Here is a 22,487-nt window from a genome sequence, read left to right as displayed (position 1 = left end):
TTTGGTTATTAAAGATTGCAGCATATCAGTTTACCCTTTGTCTGCTGATAAACAGTAGTAACTACAGTATTTCAGTTTGAAATGAGAAGTAAAAGAAATTGTTTATTTCTTATTTATAATTGAAGAAAATACCCTTATTTGTAATGAGTGTACAAGACATGTCAAATTTGATGTCTTTCCCCAAAATTTTTGCAAAAAGATGTAGTCACCATGTATTCAAGTCTTCACAAATGTCTTCCATCATGACATTTCAGTTTACTTTGGACTACAAAGTACCACTGGGGGAAGACACATTGACCTTAAATAACCTAGTTAGTTGATAGCTGTGGAAACTCCATAGAGGTCATCCTAAGGAAACAAAATTAGCATGGGGGCGTCTGCCTGGCTCAGTCAGTAGAGCATGGGAATTGATGCTTGATCTCAGAATTGTGATTTTGAGCCCTATGTTGGGTGGAGAGATAACTTAAAAAAATAAAGAATGGGGGCGCCGGGGTAGCTCAGTTGGTTGAGTGTCCACCTTCAGCGTAGGTCATGATCTCCTGGCTTATGAGTTCAAACCTCACGTCGGGCTCTGTGCTGACAGCTCAGAGCTTGGAACCTGCTTCAGATTCTGTGTCTCCCTCTGTCTCTGCCCCTCCCCTGCACACGTTCTGGCTCTCTGTCTCTCAAAAATGAATGAACATCAAAAATTTTTTTTAAATAATAATAGTAATAAAAAGAATGAATTGTGAAGACTATTGTCTAGTGCTGCCTTCAAAAAAAGAATTAACACAAGGGTGCCTGCCTTGCTCAGTCAGTAGAGCATGTGAGTCTTGATATCAGGTTCGTGAGTTTGAGCCCTATGTTGGGTATAGAGATTACAAAACTTAAAAAAAAAAAAAAGAATTAGCACAGGTTTAGTAATTATTTGTATTGGCATGGGCTCAAAATTACTAGCGTTGGAGGTGATCAAGATTTAAAAAGCAAAAGAGTAATAATATAATAATAGATTATATAACAAAAATCATAAATTTACACCAGGATGATGACTGAAACAATTATCTTACTGTTACAAGAGTGGGTACTTGTGGCTTGAGATAAAGTTTCCAGTTTGCCATTACATACTGACTTTAATAGTGCTGTATCTCAATAAATTTAGATTGTGAGTGAAGATGATATGCTCTGGAAAACAGATCATTTACACAGTGGATACAGTGATGACAGAGACAATAATATTGAAGATGGATGTGAAGATTTTTAATAACTAAGCCCAAAGTTGAATTTAAAAACAATCTTTGTATGGGAAAGTATATATTGGGTTGTAATTTTTCAAGAATAAGTGATGTTTATTTCTTTTAAAGTAAGTGGAATTATTGCATAAGATTGGCTTTATTAAATTTCTCCTCTTATTTTATGTGCCTGGAAGCAAAAATTTAATACTGTAATTTTATAGTCAGATTTCCGACTTTTTCACATGCCCTGTTAGCCCTTCCGTAGTCAATCTGTTTCTTTATCTTAGCATTGCTTCCTTCATTTTCTTTTTTCCTTATAGGAGTTTGGTAAAGCATGACATTTTCTAAAATATTACTCTTGATAAAAGCAATATTTTTGTTTAGGTGACAAACAGCATGTTTGGTGCTTCAAGAAAGAAGTTTGTAGAGGGGGTCGACAGTGACTACCATGATGAAAACATGTACTACAGCCAGTCTTCTATGTTTCCACATCGGTCAGAAAAAGATGTAAGTTAATCAGTTATATTGTGTTTACTTAGCAGTGTATGTCTGTGTCCTTCTGGTTCCTGAAAAATAGTATATGAATTGCAAAATACCGTCTTTAATCGAGTGACTGTATTTTAGGCCCAGTGCTACACCCTGGGGATACAATGGCCTATGGGAGCTTACATTCTAATGGGAGATAAAATGTCCTATAATTCTTAAGTTGGGATATGGTAATACTGTGGTAGGAAGTACTCAAAATCCTCTGGTAAACATGGTATTCTAGATTATCAGTTTTTTTAACTTGTGAAGTAACTTGTTTTAATATTAAAATATACACATAGAGTAGAAAGCAGATTTGCACAGATTTAAAGATGTAATGGCAAGATTTAGTGAAACCTTACCTTTGCTCTTTAATCTTCAGGGTGTAATCCTAAGCTTCAGTTAGTAAGAGTATCTCCTCTGTTCATCCGTAGAGATGCTACTACAGAAAAATTTTGGAAGAACTGTATTCAAACATGGATGTTATGTTATAGAGGTGTGAATTAAGTGCTTTGGAAGGCTAGTAGTTCAGTAATCCCGTTTGGAATGAGAGGATTTCACACAGCCAAGTCATAATTAGCAAATTGATAAAATATTTTTAAATCAATTAATTGTTGTTTTCAAATTCTAGTAAGCCTCTTTAAATTATACACTATATACTACAGTAGTCAAACCATTTGCATTTTTGTATTTGTACCCACCCACCCTTTTTCTCTTTTCAACCCTTTATAAACTTGGCTATTCCTAATTTCCCTATCTATATAACAATCTATTCTAGTTAATAACCTAATGGGATTGTTAACTGATATTTAAAGCGCTGATAAAATTCTAAGATCTGTAAGAAATGCTCTCATTTTTCATTAAAGTCGACCATTAGTAAATTAATTCCTGTGTCTTACAATCAGTTTTTACCCCCTCCTATTTTGATGCAACTCCCCTTTATTTTTGTTTGAAAATTGTGTCATTTTGGCAACAGTGTGTCAGTTGTGTTATTAGGACTCTTTTCAAAATATGTGGTGACTTCATAATTAGTGTGCAGTTTAACAGCTGATAGAATAGTGTCATCTCATTAATTTTCTGTTACCTTACTGCTCTTCTAACTGTTTGCTCTTGGATATAAATTATAATTGAGTTACGTTTTACTTAAGTTTCTATGTTTACGTCTTGGTCTTGTAGTTGAAGAATTTGGAATATCTTATGGCTAATGTTGGTTGCAAAAACTATAACACTAATCCACGTGTATATTACTATGATTGTATAGGGAAAGTTAAGTCTGATGAAAAAAATGGTAGTAGAATATTACTTATTGAAGAAAAGCACTCATTCTGATTAGGAAGATATGAAGCTTTCAAACAAATCTGGAATAAAATACGTACAGAGAATGACAGAGATGTATGCCTTCTAGAGAACAGAAATGCTATATATCCGAGGTTTTTAGTCACCATTATTAAATACACTCACATATGTTGGTTACCATTCCTGTTCAGTTGTTTGTCACAAAAATAACACAATGATTTGCTTTAGAAAACTTTTTTTTTTAATTAAGAAGGTAATGAGACATAAGAAATTAGGCTCTAAAGCCTAACACTTACATGTGTTTGGATCTTGGCTTTGCCTGTTACCAAGGACTTCTCCAAGCCTCTGTTTTTTTCTCCTTTAAGCTGGGACAAATTTCTACTGTTGCTGGTACTTTTTTTAATAACAAAATAGTACCAGAGGTATTATACAGATTTTTAAAAACATGCATGAGAAGGGAGAAGAAAAATTACCCATAATTTTGCTGATCAGGAATAATTTTCTGCTAAAATTTTGATTTAATACATTAAATATTTTTACTTTAAAAATGTTATCATGTAAATCTCGAACATATTAACATATTTTCCACTAGAAAGTTTGTACCAGTTTTTACTCTGAGCAACACTTTCCATGCCCTCAAAAATACCAGCTGTTAGTTACCTCTAAGTCTTTGCAGTATGCAGAAGAAACTTACTGTCTGAAAATATATTAAGACATTGTTAAATTTACACACATAGGCATGCACACACTCAAACACACATGGTAACATGTCTTTTCCATGTAGTTACTGGCCATTTGTATTTCTTCCTTTGTGGATTACCTATTTTTGTCCCATTTTCTATTTTTCTATTGAGATGGTAAGTCTTGTTTAAATGTTAGTGTTCTCCATAAATTAAGATTAATAGACCCTTGTGCTCCATTACAAATACTTTCCCAGTTTTTTTTGCTTACAGTTTAGGGAATGGTTTTTAAATGTAAAAATATCTATCATTCTTACTGAATTTGACTCCTCAGTGTTTTATTTTTTATGCTTTTATGTTTTTGAGATCATACTTAGACTTTTTCCAGCTATTTTCTTCTGGCATTTTTGTACTTCATTATTCACATGTAACTTAGCTCCCTTAGAAATATATTTTAGTTTGAAGTGTGAATATTGGTGCCTGGATCTCCACCCGGCACTCCTCCCACCCTTTCAGGTTATCCAATGTCCAATTGTCCCAACACCATTTATAATTTAGATCACAGGTTAGAAAACTTTCCCATAAAGGACCAGATAGTAAATATTTTAGGGTTTATAGGCCAAGAGGCTAAATAAAGAATATTATGTAGGTATTTATATAACCATTTAAAAAGTAAAAAAAAAAATTTTTTTTAGTTCACACACCCTACAGATATAAGCTTTGTGCTGGATTTGGCCTGCAGGCAGGAATCTGCCCAGCCCTGAGTTAGACCATTCATCTAAGGCTAATTGAAATCCTCCCTGCATATGTATTAATGTCTGATTGGGCCTGTTTCTAAACTCTTGTTCTGTTTCTCATGCTGATTCTGTGGCAGAACTGCAACATAGTTGAATTGCTGTAGCTTTATAGACAATTTTCACATCTTAGTCAGGTAAGGTCTTTCACATCCTTCTTTATAAAATATTTTTGACTATTGCACATTTATACCTATGGTTACCTTCTTTTAGAAGTCTGGGGTCTGTCTTCTGTTGTTCTGATGCCATTTTTTAATAAGTAGGGTTTTATGGTTGCCATTTTTGTTACATTTTTCTCATTGGTTTTTACTGATAGAATAGTTTGTATTTATAACCAACTACCTTACAAAACTCTTACTAGTTTTTGTTGATTGGGAACAGGGGCTCTGCAAGTCCTACTGTATGATTTTATATCTCACTCACATGATTTACTAACCAGGTGTCCTTGGGCAAGTTAGTCTCTTTGTGTCTCAGTTTTTTCATCTATAAGATAAGAATAACAGTATATGATTCATAGGTGGTTATAAGGATTGAATGAATAAACATATGCAAAACTTTCAGAAGACCAGATAGTAAATATTAAATAAATTTTGCTACTAATATGAACAATAATAATATTATTATTCCATTTGATTGTCTTGGGTTTTTTACATAGTTATGTATATCATCTGCAAATAACAATTATTTTACTATAAAACTATTGAGGAGAAAGCTTTTAAACGTAACAAATAGATGAGATAATTTTGTAATTTTTTTCTGTCTGGGAACAGTGAGAAAATAATTTCAAATTCTTATTTATGATAAAGAAAAACTGACCAGTGATTTAGTGAATCTGTATCCATTTATTTTAAAAAGTCCTGGGGCGGCTGGATGGCTAAGTCGATCCAGTGCCGACTTCAGCTCAGGTCACGATCTCATGGTTTGTGAGTTCAAGCCTCGTGTAGGGCTCTGTGCTGATGGCTTGGAGCCTGGGGCCTGCTTCAGATTCTGTGTCTCCCTCTCTCTCTGCCCCTCCCCTGCTCATGCTCTGTCTCTCGGAAATAAATAAATGTTAAAATTTTTTTTAAAAAAAGTCCTAATGTACCCTATCCATATAGTATAAAATGTAAGTATCATATGCATGGTTGTAGAAGTATTTGGGAAGCTGTTCTTTATGTGATTGTGTACTAATTAAATTGCTAAGTAGTTCTTCAGCACTACTTATTTTCCAAGGCCTTTTATTTCAAGAGATGCTTGTGTATGGATATGTCTTTGTATAGAATGCTGAATTTGCTATTTTGATGTATAAACACCATTTTATAAATATTACAGATATGTTATTTAAGCGTTTTCACAAGATTAAGTAAATTAGAGGTAGATATGGGCTTGATTTCTATTTTATTATAATTATTTTCTTTTTTTAAAAATTATTTTCTATTTGGGGACATTATGGAAGATGAAAAACATTCATATAAGATGTCAATAGACAGCTCTTTGGGGATAATATACTCTAAACAGAGTTATTGTTGTTTAAATATATTTGTATTTGAATTGCTAGTCTATTTTCTAGTCATGTCAGTCTGTGCACTCAATTGATAATTCTTAAGCATAATCATTTTAGAAGCACAAACTCACGGGAACTCCTTTTCCCTTGCTTCAATATATGCTGTAAAGACACGAAATGTGACACCTGTTCCTTTTTAAAAAGCTCTTAAAACTGATAAGAGTAGGCCACTTTCTTATTTTGACAAACAGCAACCATTTTGAACTCATACCTAGCTTTTGTACTTGTGTTAGCCTACAGTAATTATGGCTGCTAGGATTTCTTTCAGACCAATTAATAACCAGTATTTCATTAAAACCTATTTATAAACTTGTATTATTATAAAATAAATTATTGTTGTCATCATCATTATTAGTATTAACTACATGTTGGAGTCCTGCTTGGCTGACTGTCCAGTTCATTAATTAATTACACTCACATTCCTTTCTACCTGAAGACCTTGGTGTCCTTTTTTTTGTTGTTGTTTTGTTTTGTTTGTTTTTCGGATCTTCACATGGTTCTGTCTCACTATTATCTCTCACTATATCTACTAAAATGCCTTCCCTGAGAAGAAGCCGTCTCTCTTTGCCTAAGTCGCTTTGTGTATACTATCAGTACTGCTCCTACTGTATCCTTCAAGATTCTTTCTTGCACTTTCATAATCATAGCATCTCTGTATCTGAAATACATCTTCATTAATTGTTTATTATCCTCTCTACTCCATTAGAATTTAGGTCTAGTTTACTGCTGTGTTCTTAGAACACATATATAATAATGCGTATGAGTTAGTAGGCTGTCAGTGAGTTTTTGTTAAAGAAAGGGAGGGAAAGGAGTTGATATTGAAAAATAACAGTTAAGATTATTTGCAGATATTATTACCTAAAAAACCTCAAAAATCGCCTTTAAAACTTTAATTGAAAATGTGAATGTGTATAAATGTGTGAAATTTTTATGACAGTGATAACTTGATAGAGTTAAATGTAAATAATAAATAAATCAGACTGTACTCTAAAGAAACTAGAATTAAATATCAAACCATTTGAAGGGAACGCTCTAAAACCCTTTACATTCATGGGCAGTCACATAATCTTCAAACTCCATATTTTAAAGATAAAAGCTTATTATTAAGGGGGGGTTAAAATGATATAAGATATATCAAATTGTGATATATGTACAAAAAGAATCACAAAATGTTTCATCTCAATAATAATAATAAAAATTCATGGATGGGTGTCTGGATGGCTCAGTTTGTTAGGCATCTGACTTCAGCTCAGGTCATGATCTCACAGTTTATGGATTTGAGCCCTGCATCAGGCTCTGTGCTATCAGCCTGCTTCAGGCCTGCTTCAGACCCTGTGTCTCCCTCTCTCTCTGCCCCTCCCCTGCTTGTGCTCTCTTTCTCTCTCTCAAAAATAAATAAACATTAAAAAATATTTTTTTAATGTTAAAAAAATTCATAGTTAGAAAATGATATTTTATTTCTACATACTAGTAAGGAAGCTTTGTTTTTCATGGAAGAATAGCCAGTCTCTGAGGGAGTATTGAAGTAATTGCTATAGAACTATATAATTAATTCAAACTTCATAGAAAACTATTTAGAAATGGATATTAAAAAAACCTTTTAGAAATGTGAACATTTTTTGAATTAGTCATATGCCTTCCTATATATTTGGCTAAAATTCAGATAATATTAAGATGTTCATTGCCATACTTTGAATTTGAATATTAAATGTTCTGTAGGAATTTACATTGACTCTTGTAGCATGCATTATACTTTTTGTAAATGCTCTTTTTAATATTTTTTTTATTTGAGAAAGAGCATGCAAGCAGGGGACAGGCAAAGGGAGTGAGAGAGAGAATCCAAAGTAGGCTCCACACTCAGCACAGAGCCCAATGTAGGGCTCTATCCCATGACCCTGGGATCATGAACTGAGCTGCAATCAAGAGTCGGACACTCAACCAACTGAGCCACCCGGGCGCCCCCAACAGTGCTTTGTAAAACTTAATGTTTTAGTCAAAATTATTTGAAATAACCAGTAAACCCATAACTTGTTTTTATCTGATTCATAAGGTACAAGGTCCTGTGACTTATTGACTATTTTAAGTTTTTCTGATTATTCCCTCTCTTCTTCCTTCTTATTTTGATCTTTTGTGTTATCTTCTTACAGTTTCTCTTTTTGTGTCTGTTTGCTAGATTTCGTTCTGACTTCAGTGTTTTCATTTTTTAAACTGTACTGTTTTTAATTTTAAAATGTTCTTCAGATTCTGTCATAGGTTGAGAACTTCTTTTCTGTTATGTTTTTTTCCTGTTTGTAGATATACAGTCAAAGTTATACTTCTTTGTTACTTTTGTGCTGGATTAATAGCAGCATGTTAGGAACTGTTCTGTCCATACCTTTACGTATATTATACAGTGAATTTTTTTTAAGGATATTTAAAAACTTGTTTCAATTTTTAATTGCTTTTGTGATCAGGGAATTTTTTATTTAACCAAAATTTCTTGCATTTTGAAGACATTTGTTATTAGAAAATAAATTCTTGACAAAACTGATTTTAGTGTTTAATATGTTTTGTGAGTGAAGGTACATTTATTGAAGGGAATAATGGAGAGGTGGTCACTGTTGAGAAGCAGAGAATAATTAACACCTTTGTGTTGTTATGGATTGCTGGCAGGAACCACATTTGTTTATTATTAAATTTTTAACTATCTATCTATTTTCATATATATTTTTAAAACAAAAAATTTTTAGACTTTTTTTGGTCATGGATTTCAGAGTTGTATCTTGTAAATACAACTGTATCTTTTAAATACGGTGTCTAATTTACCGATTTTCTTAACATTGTATATAATAAAGGATTAAACGGGCTTTTTGTTGGGTCACGGAAATAATTAAATCACATTACTATTTCTTCTAGCTGCTTCCTGGTTTTTGTTGTTGGTTGACTGCAGTGTGTTTTATAGACTGTTTGAAAAATGAGAAAGACTGATTGAAATGGTTTTGGACTGGGAACATGGTAACCTTGTTGGTTTCAGCATTCTACTGATTGTGTGACATTTAATTTTTTTCTACCATTTCCCCCATCTGTGAACATAAGTTCTTATTTTGCCTGGAATTTGTGATGATGAACTTCTTTCTTTAGCTTCTTAGACAAAAATTAATATAAATGTAGGGTACTTTTCAATAAGTTCCCCAAAGGCTGAATGACCCTCTGCCTGCTGTTAAAGGGAGTCCTGCATTGGGAGGAAAATTAGATTATTAGCAGCAGTTGCTACCATTTACTGAGCACTTACTATGTGCCATATCTTATCTCATTTAATCTTCACTTCAACTCTATGAGGTAGGTAGTGTTACTTCCATCTTACAGGAAAGGAACAATGGCCCGGCTCTCCCATAGGTAAGTGGCAGAACCAGGATTCAAACCTAGATTTTTTTTTCTGACTCCAAAGCTGGGCTTATGTTGCATTCCCTACTGTAATGTGCCTATTGATCTAAAGTTTCACATTTTTCTAAGAAATTTATATTATTAACTTTCAGCATTTAAAATATATGTAAGTTTTCTGTTGTCTGTTAATTATAGTTCTTGCTGTGCCATGGTACATTTCTTACACATTTTCTTTGCCCTTATAAATAGCATTTCTATCCATTCACGTTCCTTTATTGTGTGTTAATACATTTTTAGCACTGACATATTTCATGAAGCATGCTCTCAGAGTTTAAAAATACATACCATTAGGGACTAGTTTTATAAGAAATCATACATTTGTATTTTTGACGTTTTGAGGCAGTCATTTTAATATCTGTTTGCGTAGCTAATTAATGCTTATTTTACACGGATGTTTTGAAGGTTATAAACTCTTAAGTTTAATAAAACTACTTTCCTATTCCTGTAGAGTATCGTTAGTACTTTCTTCATGTTCTCTCACACATAGAGAAAAGGGTAATATTTATTATGTCACACTGGTAAATGGGTCACCCTACTGCTCTTGGTCTCCAGTACTTGACTCAGGGAGCCATGCCCCTCTCTACCTTCATGCTGTGCCTCCCTCCCTCAGCCTCCTGCTATTGTGAGGGCTGATATCTTGGCACATCTGTAATTTCTGTGGGTATGTAAATTTTGTGAGAAAGTGGACGAAAATGTCTCTTTGGAGTTATGTATTTAGTAAACATAATTTTATATTTAGTAAACATAAATTTCTGGGAAAAGTAAAATTTTTAAGAGGTCCTTCTAAAATGTTCACATTGTGGATCATTCTGAGACATGTATTCATATTTTCCGATCTCTTATATTTGAAGCTTTTGGAAACTACTCTTTTATTTGTACATTGATAACAGAAAATCATGATTTTAAGTATTTTATATAAGCCTTTTATCTTCTGTCACCAACTAAAGCTTTATTATATGTTACACATTTTCTTTGATTTTTTTTTTTTTTTTTTGTAATTTGGAAATGAGCCTTTTAAGGTGCTTAAAATATTTCCAGTTAGTTGGCAACAGTAATGATGATTGTATCTAACAAAAGAACTTGATCAGGCATAAAATGCGTATTCTTTTAGTTTGATTGGTTAGATGGTGTACCCTCTGGATTTGAGAAGGAATATTTATAAGGTTTGAGGCTGTTTAAAAAAATTTTTTTTCTATATTTAGATACTATTTTCTGAGTAGTGTGTTACTCAGCCCTACCTCAGGAGAGTGATGTATATCATTAGTTTAAAACTATTGTATGAAAGTTTTTGTGAATTTTTGAATAATTTGAACACCTCAGAATTTTGACATGAAAATAGCATGAAATGTGCATTGTAAATTCTCTATGTAAATATTGCTACTTCTGATTTCCCTAATGTAGTCGATATCAGCACAGTTCTTCACTGGATACCAGAGTGGCCTGATAGTTCCCTGTCTGGTGACTCTTTACCCTCTTCCTTTTCTCTAAACCTCAACCATTTCAGCAGGACATCAAAGAAAGTTGCTTCTGCCCCAGAGTGCCTCTCTTTTATAGTCCCACTTCTGCTGTTCTGGCTTAGTAACTTATGTCTCCATACATTTTTGCTGTTGGAATTATCATCCTAGGGCACAGTTTGATCAAGTCACTTTCTTGTTTAATATTATTTTTTCTCTTTGTTGCCATAGGTGGTAGTCATCTGGCCCCAGCATATTCTTTTATTTTCCATTCTTCTGTGTATGCCCAAATGCGCATAGGCATATAAGCCCCACCTCCCTTCACTAATTACATGTTATGAAATCACTGGTGTTTTTTATTTTGTTTGTTATTCTAATCCTGTCACTAACTTTCATCATACTTTTACTCACTGCGTATTCTCAGCCTGGAAGATCCTTCATCTGTACCCACATCAGATGTTACTGCTCTATAAAATATTCCTGTTACCTCACCCTCATTTAGAGTTATCTTCCTCTGGTGATACTTCAGAGCATTTACTGCATTGTACCTTAGAGTATAATTAGGTGTGTAATTCATTCGCTTCTACTAGAGTGTAACTCTTAAGATGATATGGCCCAAGGTTTATATAGTTAAATTATTTTGGTGGTTGCTTAATATAAGAGAATACACAAACATACACCTAAGTGTACACATTTTTATTTACTCATTTTATCTACTTTGTGTATAACACTGCCACATGCAGTGCCCAGTCTCTGTGAGGAAATAAAAAATGAATATATATAACATGTTCCATGAATATAACATGCCTTCAAAGAATTTATATTCTACTAGGAAAAAAAGACACTGATGCAATAAATTGAAAGACGTTGATAAGTGCCAAAGTCACATCACTCACTCACCGTATACATTATATACTATGTCTATATGTAGTATATGTAGTATACATATATGTATATGTAAGTATTTTGTGTATGTAACTTACAAGTTACATATACTTACAAGTATATGTAAGTAATTTTGACTTGTCCTTTGGTATTGGGCCCTCTGCCCACTTACTATATGATTGTATGCATGTTTGTTACATTTTTCTACCCATTTGATACACATCAACTATTTGCAAATATAAATGTTAGGAAATATTCTTACAAAATATAAAACTTTCCTACTTAGGTAATTTTACTTTCAACTTTTAATAAACTGAATTTAGAATTTAGCTTAGTATATTATCTAAGAATCAAGTAATTTCACTGACACATGTATAGAGGCTGACTTTTTGAGATGCTGCCTTCATGGTTTTGTTAGCCTAGTTTTTTGTTTTTGTTTTAAGTGAAATAATGATGCTGCTGTAGTTTTATTTGGAGTAACTTGAAACAAAACTTGTAGTAATCAGAAATTAGTTTTATAGGTACATTTTGATTTCATCCAATTGTGATATTTTCTCTAGAAACATGGAATTCATTATGTAATACTTGTTTTGTGATGTTTTGAAGAATGAGAAATGTGTGTTGACTCTTCCATTATGATATATTGTACAGATTTGTAAAGTGTAAATGCATTGCTCTGTGTACTTTCTTTACGCTCTAATATAATTAATTTGTTTCTAGATGCTGGCATCACCATCTACGTCAGGTCAGCTGTCTCAGTTTGGGGCAAGTTTATACGGGCAACAAAGTAAGAATTTTGTATTTATTCTGGGATACTTGATTTAACACAAAAATAACTACCAAGTAAAGAACAATCAGTGCTGCCCTTGTGGGTCAGTTCTAGGATTTGAAAGAAAAGATTTTTAATTTTCAATTTTCCTTATTTCACTCACATAGCAAAACTTATTATTTCAGACCTAATTCAAAATTTGTTGTTATCTGGATATAGGATAGATTGAAATTTATTTTTACATCTTTTGTATCTGTACATTCCTTTGTTAGTACAGTGTTTTTTGAAGAAAAATTTGCTGAGCAAATAAATAATAGACATTCTCTGTGTTTTCAGTTAGAGGAAGTTAAAACATTTTTTGTTTGGTCAGTTGAGTGGATTTTGTTTGTGTTTTTTGGCTTTTTTATTAATGAAAGACCATAACAATTTGTGAAATGTTCTCTTTGTTTAGCACGTATTTCTTCTTTCACTTTAGCTCAGTCTGGATATAGAACATATGTTTTTGACTCACAGTTCAATGCTTTTTCCAAATATAAGATTGAATTTCTTTTTAAGTACGGTAATGCTTTTATACCGCTTAGCACAGTGCCTGGCGCATAGTAAGCGCTCAATAAATGTTAGCTATGATTATCACATAAAATTTTTATAAAACTAAGTAATAAAATCTTCCAATTTTTTTCAAATTAATTGTCCACACTGTTAAATATTAATAAGATTTTATTATCTCTAATTTTCTAAGATTTTATTATCTGATTAATGTCAGAGACTGATGTCTCATCTCTGTTAATAGAAGGGGAGTGTTAAAAGGGATATAAATTCCCACCAAAGATTACAGAAATAAAGTAACTGGAGGAGACAGTATGCTCACTGAGGATCTTAAGCAGCTTCAAATAAAAATCAGTTATTTGATTTGGGACCCTTTCCCAGTATAATAAAAAGCAAAATTTTGATAGGTATCAGAATAGTTCGTCAGACCACTTTATTGTTCAAATTTATTTTGAAGGTTAGCAGAAGGAGGAACTTATTTTGTTAGACAAATATAGCTTCCATCTACTTTATTCTTCCTTCCTCTTTTGCTGTGGGGTGCAATTTTGTTAATACAGAATTAGTAAATAAAATTATTAATTGCATATAGATATTAGCACTTTTCCTGTAGTCATGTAGAAAATATTTTTTAAAAAGCTTTACATTGCATAAAAGAGGTGTTGCTTACTTATCCACAAATGTTCATTCTAATTGTTGAGGGGATGTTATTAGCTAGTAATTTGTTTCATTTAGCCTGTGTTTTAGTATGAAACCTACTACTTTCACTGTTCTGGCAGTCTTTACCATGAAAATATCTAGTTATTTTAAAGCTACCCTTATCTCTATAGAGTAACTGCAAAGAACTTACTTTGTTTTCTTTTTAAAGCCCACAATTTATCACAGCAGAAAGTAGATATGGAATGGAGAAAAATGATACTTGAGAAGCTAAGGTTATTTATGAAGGAGAATGGCAATTATTTTACAGTATAATCAGCTATATGGACTTCTAAAATCTGCTGTAATTTTTTACCCTGCAAATGTGAAATTGTAATTGGGTTAAGATATGGAATGGGTTAATGTTTGAAATACAGTTTTTTATTGGTATCAGACACTTAATTAACTTCTTTATGTGTGTAAAATGGTTGTGTTAATTATTAAGAGTATACAAAGATTAATGAATGAACAAAGTTGTTTTCATTAGATAAAGTATTTTGTACTTGGTCATTTAAAAAGAAATCACATATGACAGATATTTCCTGTTGGAATTTAGTATAGTAAATGGCTGTATTCCTCCTGTAGCATTGGCGAACCAGCATTTTCAATGCATGACTCAGTCTTTTAACTAAGACATTGTAGGTATTAGTCTACAGAAAAATTGACCCTTAGGTCAACTGGAACTGAAATGTCTCAAGTCAGGGTACAGTTATTCCTTTCCAGGGTACAGATCTGGAAGGTACAACTAGTGAAAAAAAGACAGGGGCTGGATTCCCAGTCTCTGTTCATTAGGATAGACCCGAAAGGGCCAAATATGTCATTTAGCTGCTAAGTAGTCTGAACACACACCTTGTCAGAGAGAACACCAGCTACCCTGTGGGACTTGAGGCTCTGGGTTATAGTAGTATAAATTAGTCAGAATGTTAATACTTGAGAAGCTAACCTCAATAAAGGATAGTGAGATAGAAGGAATAGTAGGTGGGATAGATTAGTGACATTCTTCTTATGGTAACTAATTCTAATTGTGCATTAGGCTTGATATAACTTGCCTCCAAAGTGTATTAAATACTACCATTCACTCTGTATTCAGATTGGCAAAGTTCAGCAGGAATTTGTACCATTAAAATGGAGGTCTACCATCTGTTTTGTGTTCTTTTTTTAATTTTTATTTCTTTAACATTTATTCATTTCTGACAGAGACAGAGCGTGAGTAGGGGAAGAGCAGAGAGAGAGGGAGATGCAGAATCTGAAGCAGGCTCCAGACTCTGGGCTGTCAGCAGAAAGCCCGATGTGGGGCTTGAACTCATGAGCCATGAGATCATGACCTGAGCTGAAGTCGGACATTTATTTAACTGACTGAGCTACCCAGGCACCCCGTGTTTTGTGTTCTTGATGATTACAGAGGTTAGAGGTGGAGAAGGAAGAGTAGCCTCCAAAACTGACACTCACAGAGATTAAACAAGGGAGGACGTTCCTCTTGGAATGGATATGGGCCTGGTGAAGCCTACATTTTGCCTGATCTGTGTGGAAGTAATTGTGTAGTACATAAGGGTACCTAGAAGATGCTGGACTAGGGGCTTGTATGATCACAGGTTCCAGTATAGTCTGACTGTATCCAAATATGTAACTTACTTTTCATCTACGAGTTCATGTGAATACTGTGCATTAAATGATAGCTATAGAAGCTATTGAATGGAATCTTGTGTTCAAGTTGCATAATGTTCTCTACTTGTCATCTTTGCGTGTGTAAGATTTTGGGTATGCCTTATAGGTTTAAAGACCCCCTTGGGCTTCCCAAAGCTACCAACTAGTTTGGAATTAACAAGGAACCAGGAATTAATCTCTCCGCAATATTCAGCGCATTGAAATTAAATGGTAGTAAAATTGGAGTGACTTCTTCTTTCTTACCAAAAAGATTTAGAGCTTTGGAGAATTGGACAGAAGGGAAACTACTATTTACTGAGTGCTTCCTATATTATAGGCACATAGGTTAACTAGCTCTCAGGATGAATCCATGATAAATATTTGTATCTGAATTCTCTGAGGACCTGGGTCATTTGCTGGGGAAAGAAATAAATTTGTCTTTCTGGGATCTGGACTCCTGACTTGAGAGCAGTTGGCACATTCTCATGCTTTGAACAATATCCTCCTGTTTTAAGAACACCTAGATGAAGGCTGTTTTGTTTTGTGGAGAACCAGAGCACAGGTGGGTGATTGAGAAGTGGTGCTGTTGACAGTGTATTTAGGCAGATGACACATTTCAGAAAATTATAGGACCATTTAACAGATTCTTGAATTAATACTGAATGCTCTGGGAGTTCTTGTTCTCAAGAACATGTTATAGTTGGGGAGGTCAAGACATTTATATGTAAAATGTTACATAACAGCCTACAATGCTAATACATAGGTTAAAAAGTATTGTGTTGAATGGTATGGACAGATTTAGGGTTTAGAGAGAAAAAAGCACAGTAAGCTTCAAAAAGAAGATAGGAATTGAGTTTAATTGGAACTTACTGAGTGCCTACCATAAAATGAATGGCATAATGTTGCCTAGTGCAGATGTGTGGTAGAAGAGGTCATTCTGCTGTATATACACTGTATGTACAGTATACCTACTGCTGTGATGTTACTGCCTTTATTTATTACATGTCTTTACTGCCTTTGTATCCTCTGTATTCTGTACATCTCAGACACTCAGTAAATGTTTATAGAATGCATGTTGAGCAAGCTGTAGTTAATCTGGTAGATAAGTACACAAGGTATTTTATTACAAAGCAGAGGAGGAAGGACCGAGTTTTCTGGCTATTTCAGAGGTGGGAGTAATCACGTATCTTGGAGAATGGTCAGGAAAGCATTTACAAATGAAGTCATGTTTAACATTGGCCTTAAACAGACTGTGGGGTAAGGTTGTTCTAGTGGTGGGAGCAACACCTGCAGCATGGGGTAATTTGGGGGCAGTCTAGTTTATCAAGGCAAGGGAAACCTCTTAGGCTATTACATTGGTTTCATTCAAGAAGTATGATCTTTATAGTTCTGTGGGATATATCTCAAGATCTTTACCATTTTTCAAGGTCAAGAACACAAGCATACAGTTTTCCTGCAGAAAACAACGATTTTGTGAAAACCATTACTTCATTAGACTGTAAGTTTATTTTCACCTTTAGGACCACCTGTTGACTTTTTTTTTTTTTTTTTTTTTTTTTTTTTGCATAGGTGTGTTTCACATCCCACCTCACCCACCCCCAGAAAGTTAATACTTACTGCATATTTACTATGTGTATGGTGCTATTTTAAGTACTTTATAGGAATTAACTCATTTCATCTTCACAACTGTCCCAAGAGAGGTTAAGGGATTTGCCCAAGGTTTTACAGGCAGTAAGTACTAGAGCCAGGATTCTATTACTTAGTAAGTGTAACTGTGTGAACATCAGTTGAGAACAGAAGTTTCTTTGAATCCTGGACGTTACATATTACTTACTGAATGTCATGACCCTAGGTAGTGGGCTGTTAGCACATAATAGAAACAACAAATGTTAAATCCACAGATTTAAAGAGTTTTCTGACCAGGGCATGGTGGTAGTATTTAGTTGGCTACTTCTACCATGGGTGAAATATTATTCCAGGATGTAAGAGTATGGCAAATAATAAAGATCTTGTTTTCATGGAGCTTATATTTTAATGGGGAAAAAATAATTGTGCAGACAACTAGGAAATAACATGATTCTGGTAGTAAGCACTATAATAATTAAGTCAGGTTAAGGGATGAGTGGATGGAATTAGTATTTCACATGGAGCAGTCAAAGAAGTTATCTCTGAGGAGGTGATATTTGAATGGAAACTTGAATGTTGAAAAAGGGACATCTTTGGAAAGATCTGGGGGATCTTTGGAAAGATCAGGTACAGACGACAGCAAATGGATCCTCATCAGAATGTAAGAATGAACTTAATGAGTTAAAGGAAGAGTGAGAGGGCCAGTGTAATGAACAAAGAAAGTAGAAGATTAATGGGGTAGCAGGTGTCAGATCATGGAGTCTTGTAGAGATTTTATAAAGACTTTGGATTTATTCTAAGTTTAATGGAAGGATTTTAAGATACAGTTTCATTTTTAAAAGATCACTTTGCTCTGTAGCAAAGGGACTGAGTGGTGAGGGCCAAATGATAAGAAGAGAAAGACAGTGCTACTGCTGCAGCATTCCAGGCAGGAAAATAGGCTTGGGCCGGGGATGGAGGTGTTAGGAAGCGGTCAGATTTGGGATATTTTGGAGATAGAGCTAATATGATTTGGTGATGTAGGATGTGAAAGAGACAGACCAAAGATTTCTAAAGTTTGAGACCTGCATTACTTTGTGAATGGGTGTCATGAATCTAGAGTGGGAACTTAGGTTGAGGAGGAGTAAGCTAAATGTTGTCAGGTACTCTCAGCTGGTTCCAATATAGCAGCAGCTTTCTTCATAGTTGAGAATGGCGAAGCCAGTTAACTCCATCCATGTTTCTTTCTTGTTCCATACATCCTTAGTACCCAGAAGCAAGCCCATTCCTCCTCCACGCTATATATCACTTGTCCTCATTTTCATACATCTTATGTTTTCTCATACTGAATTGTTACAATGTTTTTACCCACCTGACTCATCATCACCACCATCAAATACCTGACTAGATCTCTTTCATTATTTTAATTCATGTTCTATCTCCTCCAGAAATATTTTCTGATTCCAAATCCATTTTACTTTCATATCTGAGTTAGTGGTCCCTCCCATATACATCAGGGCACACTGTGTATAGTGTAAACACCTGTTTTGTGGCATTTAAAAAAAATCTATACTTCAACAGAATAAGAGAAGGGAAAGTATTCTAGGTTGGGAGATGGATATGAATAAAAGTTCAGGGACAGATTTGGAGAGAGGACCAGGGAAAAAAGGAAGATTGTTCAATGAAGCTGTGGGGGGAAGCAAAGATTAGAAGAATCTTTTGGGTCATGACAGAGAATTTTAAAAGACTAAACTGTGATTGGATTTAATACTATAGGACAGTGATTCTCAACTCTGGCTGTACCCCTAAAAACACCTCGAGAATTTTTAAAATCCCACTGGCCATGAATTGCCTGGATTCAGACTAAGTGACAATTTCTGGGTAGGGGACCCAGATTTTAAAGTTCCCCAGGTGATGTAAGCGTTAGCAACTACTATAAGAAGTGGAAAATAATTGGTTGAAAGTAAGAGTCAAGAAATTGAATCATTATATTCTTCATTATTTGTGATCTTGGGTAGGTAACTTAATTCCTAATGTTCTTTATCTGTAACTTTGTTGGATGATCTCTGTGGAGACTTTCCTATTTCTAAAATCGTTTGATTTTAATGAAGGAAAATGTATAACAAAATTATGTTGCAGGGAAGATTAATCAGCTAAGTGCAGGGCAGATTGGAGGTAAGAAGATATGAGGACAAATTGGAGGTTAGAAGGTGGTTATTCATTGTTAGTGTGGGCAGGACAGTGAGTTCCTAGGAGAAGCTAGTTGCTTTGGAAATGGAAAAGGGGGCACATTAAGCCCTCTTGCACCAATTCATAGATTTTCTACCCTTTCCTTAATAAAGATTTCAGGAGACTTCATTTAAGTGTGAGTGTTCAAGGGTTTGGTTGCTATGACTAGTTTTTTTTCTTGTAACTTGTATTATTAATACTTGTTTTTAGCAAAATATTGAATAAAGGATGGCATATTTTGCCATAAAGTACTTAACGGATGTGCTCTTCCAGTTGTGCAGTGGAAATAATTCATAGAAACATTTCTTAGATCATATTCTCTTGGATTTCTGAAAAATGATCAATAAAAAATTGAATTCATTCTCTGTTTAGCACCCTGCCAAATTAGAGGTAGGAATCTACTTGGAGTATGTTCATATATTTCTCCTAATACTGTATTATTCTTTATTAGCAATTTGTCAAATTGAAAGAAAAATTTGATTCAGAACTATAAAGTTTTTAACTACTTTTTAACTTTTTGTTCATTCTTTTATACCTCATAATATTTTTTACCTGTTGTAGTTATTTTATGCCAAATTTTTTATGAGATCTTTTTTCCCCCACTTTTTCTTTTAGATTACACATCTTCTTCTTGGTATAGTATTTTGGAGAGGGTTTTTTTTGGTGATTGTTTCTAATTATATCATTAAAAGAGTAGTTTTCCCTCTTTGACCTCACCCAGTTGTAATTGACTCATGTTACTCAAATTTAATGATTTAGTATATTTTGTTTCCTAAAAATAAGTCTTTGTATGTTCTTATTCAGTGATACTCTCTCTGTTTTAAAAGAATTCAGTTTTTGGGGCGCCTGGGTGGCGCAGTCGGTTAAGCGTCCGACTTCAGCCAGGTCACGATCTCGCGGTCCGTGAGTTCGAGCCCCGCGTCGGGCTCTGGGCTGATGGCTCAGAGCCTGGAGCCTGTTTCCGATTCTGTGTCTCCCTCTCTCTCTGCCCCTCCCCCGTTCATGCTCTGTCTCTCTCTGTCCCAAAAATAAATAAACGTTGAAAAAAAAAATTTTTTTTTTAAAAATAATTCAGTTTTTAATTGAATTTGAAATAGCTTGATTAGTAAGTTATTCAAAGCTTGATGATCCAGTTTGAAAATGATGCACTCCTCTTATTTTTCATAACTACCTCGTTCAAAAAAATGCAACTCAGACTGATTGAACTTACCTGTTTTATGAAATTCAAGAGTGTTAAAGGAAAAATAAAAGTAAACACTGATCTTTGAGTTTATGTCATACTGTCTTCCTCCATTCTCAGCACTATAAATTAACTCGTGTGCCAGTAGCCAGTCGACTAAATAAATAACCATAGCCATTCTTGTTTCTGTCTCCAAAAGTTTTTTGCTAATGTTCAGGTAATCTGTAGTCTCTAAGATATTTCTGAAGTTCTAAATTTTCATAATACAGCATAGAATATGTATATGAAGGATTGAAGTAAACAAATCTTAATGAGTCTTTAGTAAGGTATACTGATTATTAGAAAAGAGCGAAAGGATACTTGATTTTTTTAGAAAGTGTATGTTTATTTATAGTGCTGAAAGTATAAGAGTGAAAAAGAAAGGGAAAGTAAAATTAGAACTAAAACTTGACAGGTATAAAGACAGGAAGAAAGAAGATGGAGGGAAAAGATGAAGGGATGGAGGTTTAGAAAAATTTTGAAGAGAGGTAAATATTTTGGGGGGGGGTAAGGCAAAAGAAAAAAAAAGAGAGGTGTCTCAAATTCGTAGACACTCACAAAGAGTGTTCACTTAGTGTTATATTGGGCTCGCATAGGGTTTCCATGAAGAACACTAGGAGTTAAGAGATCTAAATTCTAATCTTGGTTCTTTGTGTCACCTTGGAAAAGTCAGTTAACTCATCTGAGCTCAGATTCCTCATCTGTAAAATGCGAACATTGGACTAGGTGATCTTTAAGGTCCCTTCTGGCTCTAAAATTGTGTAATATTTCTTGGTGGTCAGTAATTGTGTGAAACACATTCCTGTTGTTAATTCACAGCTATTGCTGATTTTAGGACAGCATATTTGGGGAAAAGGATGTAAACTCCCTAAGGGTAGGAGCCTTTTCTGTCTTGTTCACTGCTGTATCCCCAGCAGCTAGCACAGTAGTTGGCACATAGGAGGCACTCAATAAATGTTTGTTGAATGAGTGATATGAAAAGTATCACTTTGGTGGTTCCTTTATGGGAGCATCTAGAGGGCCTAGATGGAAACTAGAGTGGATGAAGAGAAGGAAAAGACTGATTTCTTCTGAAGAAATCTTATATGGCTGATTTTTAATCTCTTGTTTTTCCTTATTTTGTCCTGATTCAGAGAAAGTGTCTGCAGCTAGTGGTATATTAATGGTCACAAAACTTTTAGTGACCATACATACATATGGTGAGCTACACCAACATATAATCTAAGCCAGTTAGTTCCCTTCATGTCACCTAAAGAAAAACAGAACCAGCCTCTGTTCCTCATGGAACCTGTCTGAAAAGAGTACACATAGAATATATTGAGTTGGTGTATTGGCTTCATTCACTTGGGAAGCCAAGTTAGGCTACAAGCCAAGTACTGAGGCCCCCAGATTCCCGTGAAATCTTTGTGATCCACTGGTATCCTTGGGATAGAAGATAGTACGTTGTTATGCCAAAGATAAATTTTTCAAAAGTTCTTGAGGTAAAACATTCAGAAAATATATTTACTCTAATTTTTTGGAGGTTATAGTTTCAAAATATTCAGGTCCTTGAAATTCTGGCTCCTGAAGTTAGACCAAAAAGGGAAGAAAAGAGTCACTTTAAATCCCTAGCACTAAAGCAATCTGTGTATTCATTAGCTCTCTCCATCTTATCACTTTTATTTAACTTCCAGTTCAGAGTAAGTTTAGTTGACTGACAGGCAATTTCACAGCTGACTAGAAATAGAAAGCACCAAAAAGTGTGGATCAGGAAGATGGAAGCATTCATAGGTAGATGTGATAACTGGTGACAGCAGGACATCCTTAATCTGAATGGGGAAAGGGCAGAGAATCTAAACACCTAGAATATCAGATATCCCTGATAACTTCTGAATCATTAAGAAATTAATAATTTATATTTCACATTAACAGAAGTTAGGAAATCTGTCAGACATTTCTGAAATAAGTTTATCCCAGTTAATTTTTTCTGTT

General features: G+C 34.2%; 1 protein-coding gene across 4 annotated transcripts in view; it reads left to right on the top strand.

Annotated features, from left to right (window-relative positions):
* The window catches only part of CNOT2 (CCR4-NOT transcription complex subunit 2), a 132,073-nt gene that overhangs the window by 84,555 nt on the left and 25,031 nt on the right, over positions 1 to 22,487 (top strand). For 2 of the 4 annotated variants that reach the window (XM_086712827.1, XM_086712826.1), the window contains exons 3-4: positions 1,596 to 1,718; positions 12,532 to 12,598. In XM_086712827.1, coding sequence (XP_086568953.1) covers positions 1,596 to 1,718; positions 12,532 to 12,598 — 190 coding nt within the window. Of the gene's footprint in view, positions 1 to 1,595; positions 1,719 to 12,531; positions 12,599 to 12,799; positions 16,962 to 22,487 lie in introns of those variants that run through there. The other 2 variants (XM_086712829.1, XM_086712828.1) reach the window with 2 other exon arrangements.

This window comes from Puma concolor, chromosome B4, assembly GCF_028749965.1.
Source record: "Puma concolor isolate L17-30 chromosome B4, mPumCon1.1.hap2, whole genome shotgun sequence".
Classification (NCBI taxonomy): domain Eukaryota; kingdom Metazoa; phylum Chordata; class Mammalia; order Carnivora; family Felidae; genus Puma; species Puma concolor.
Note: the sequence above shows the minus strand (reverse complement) of the source record. Positions and strands in the feature narration are given on the sequence as shown.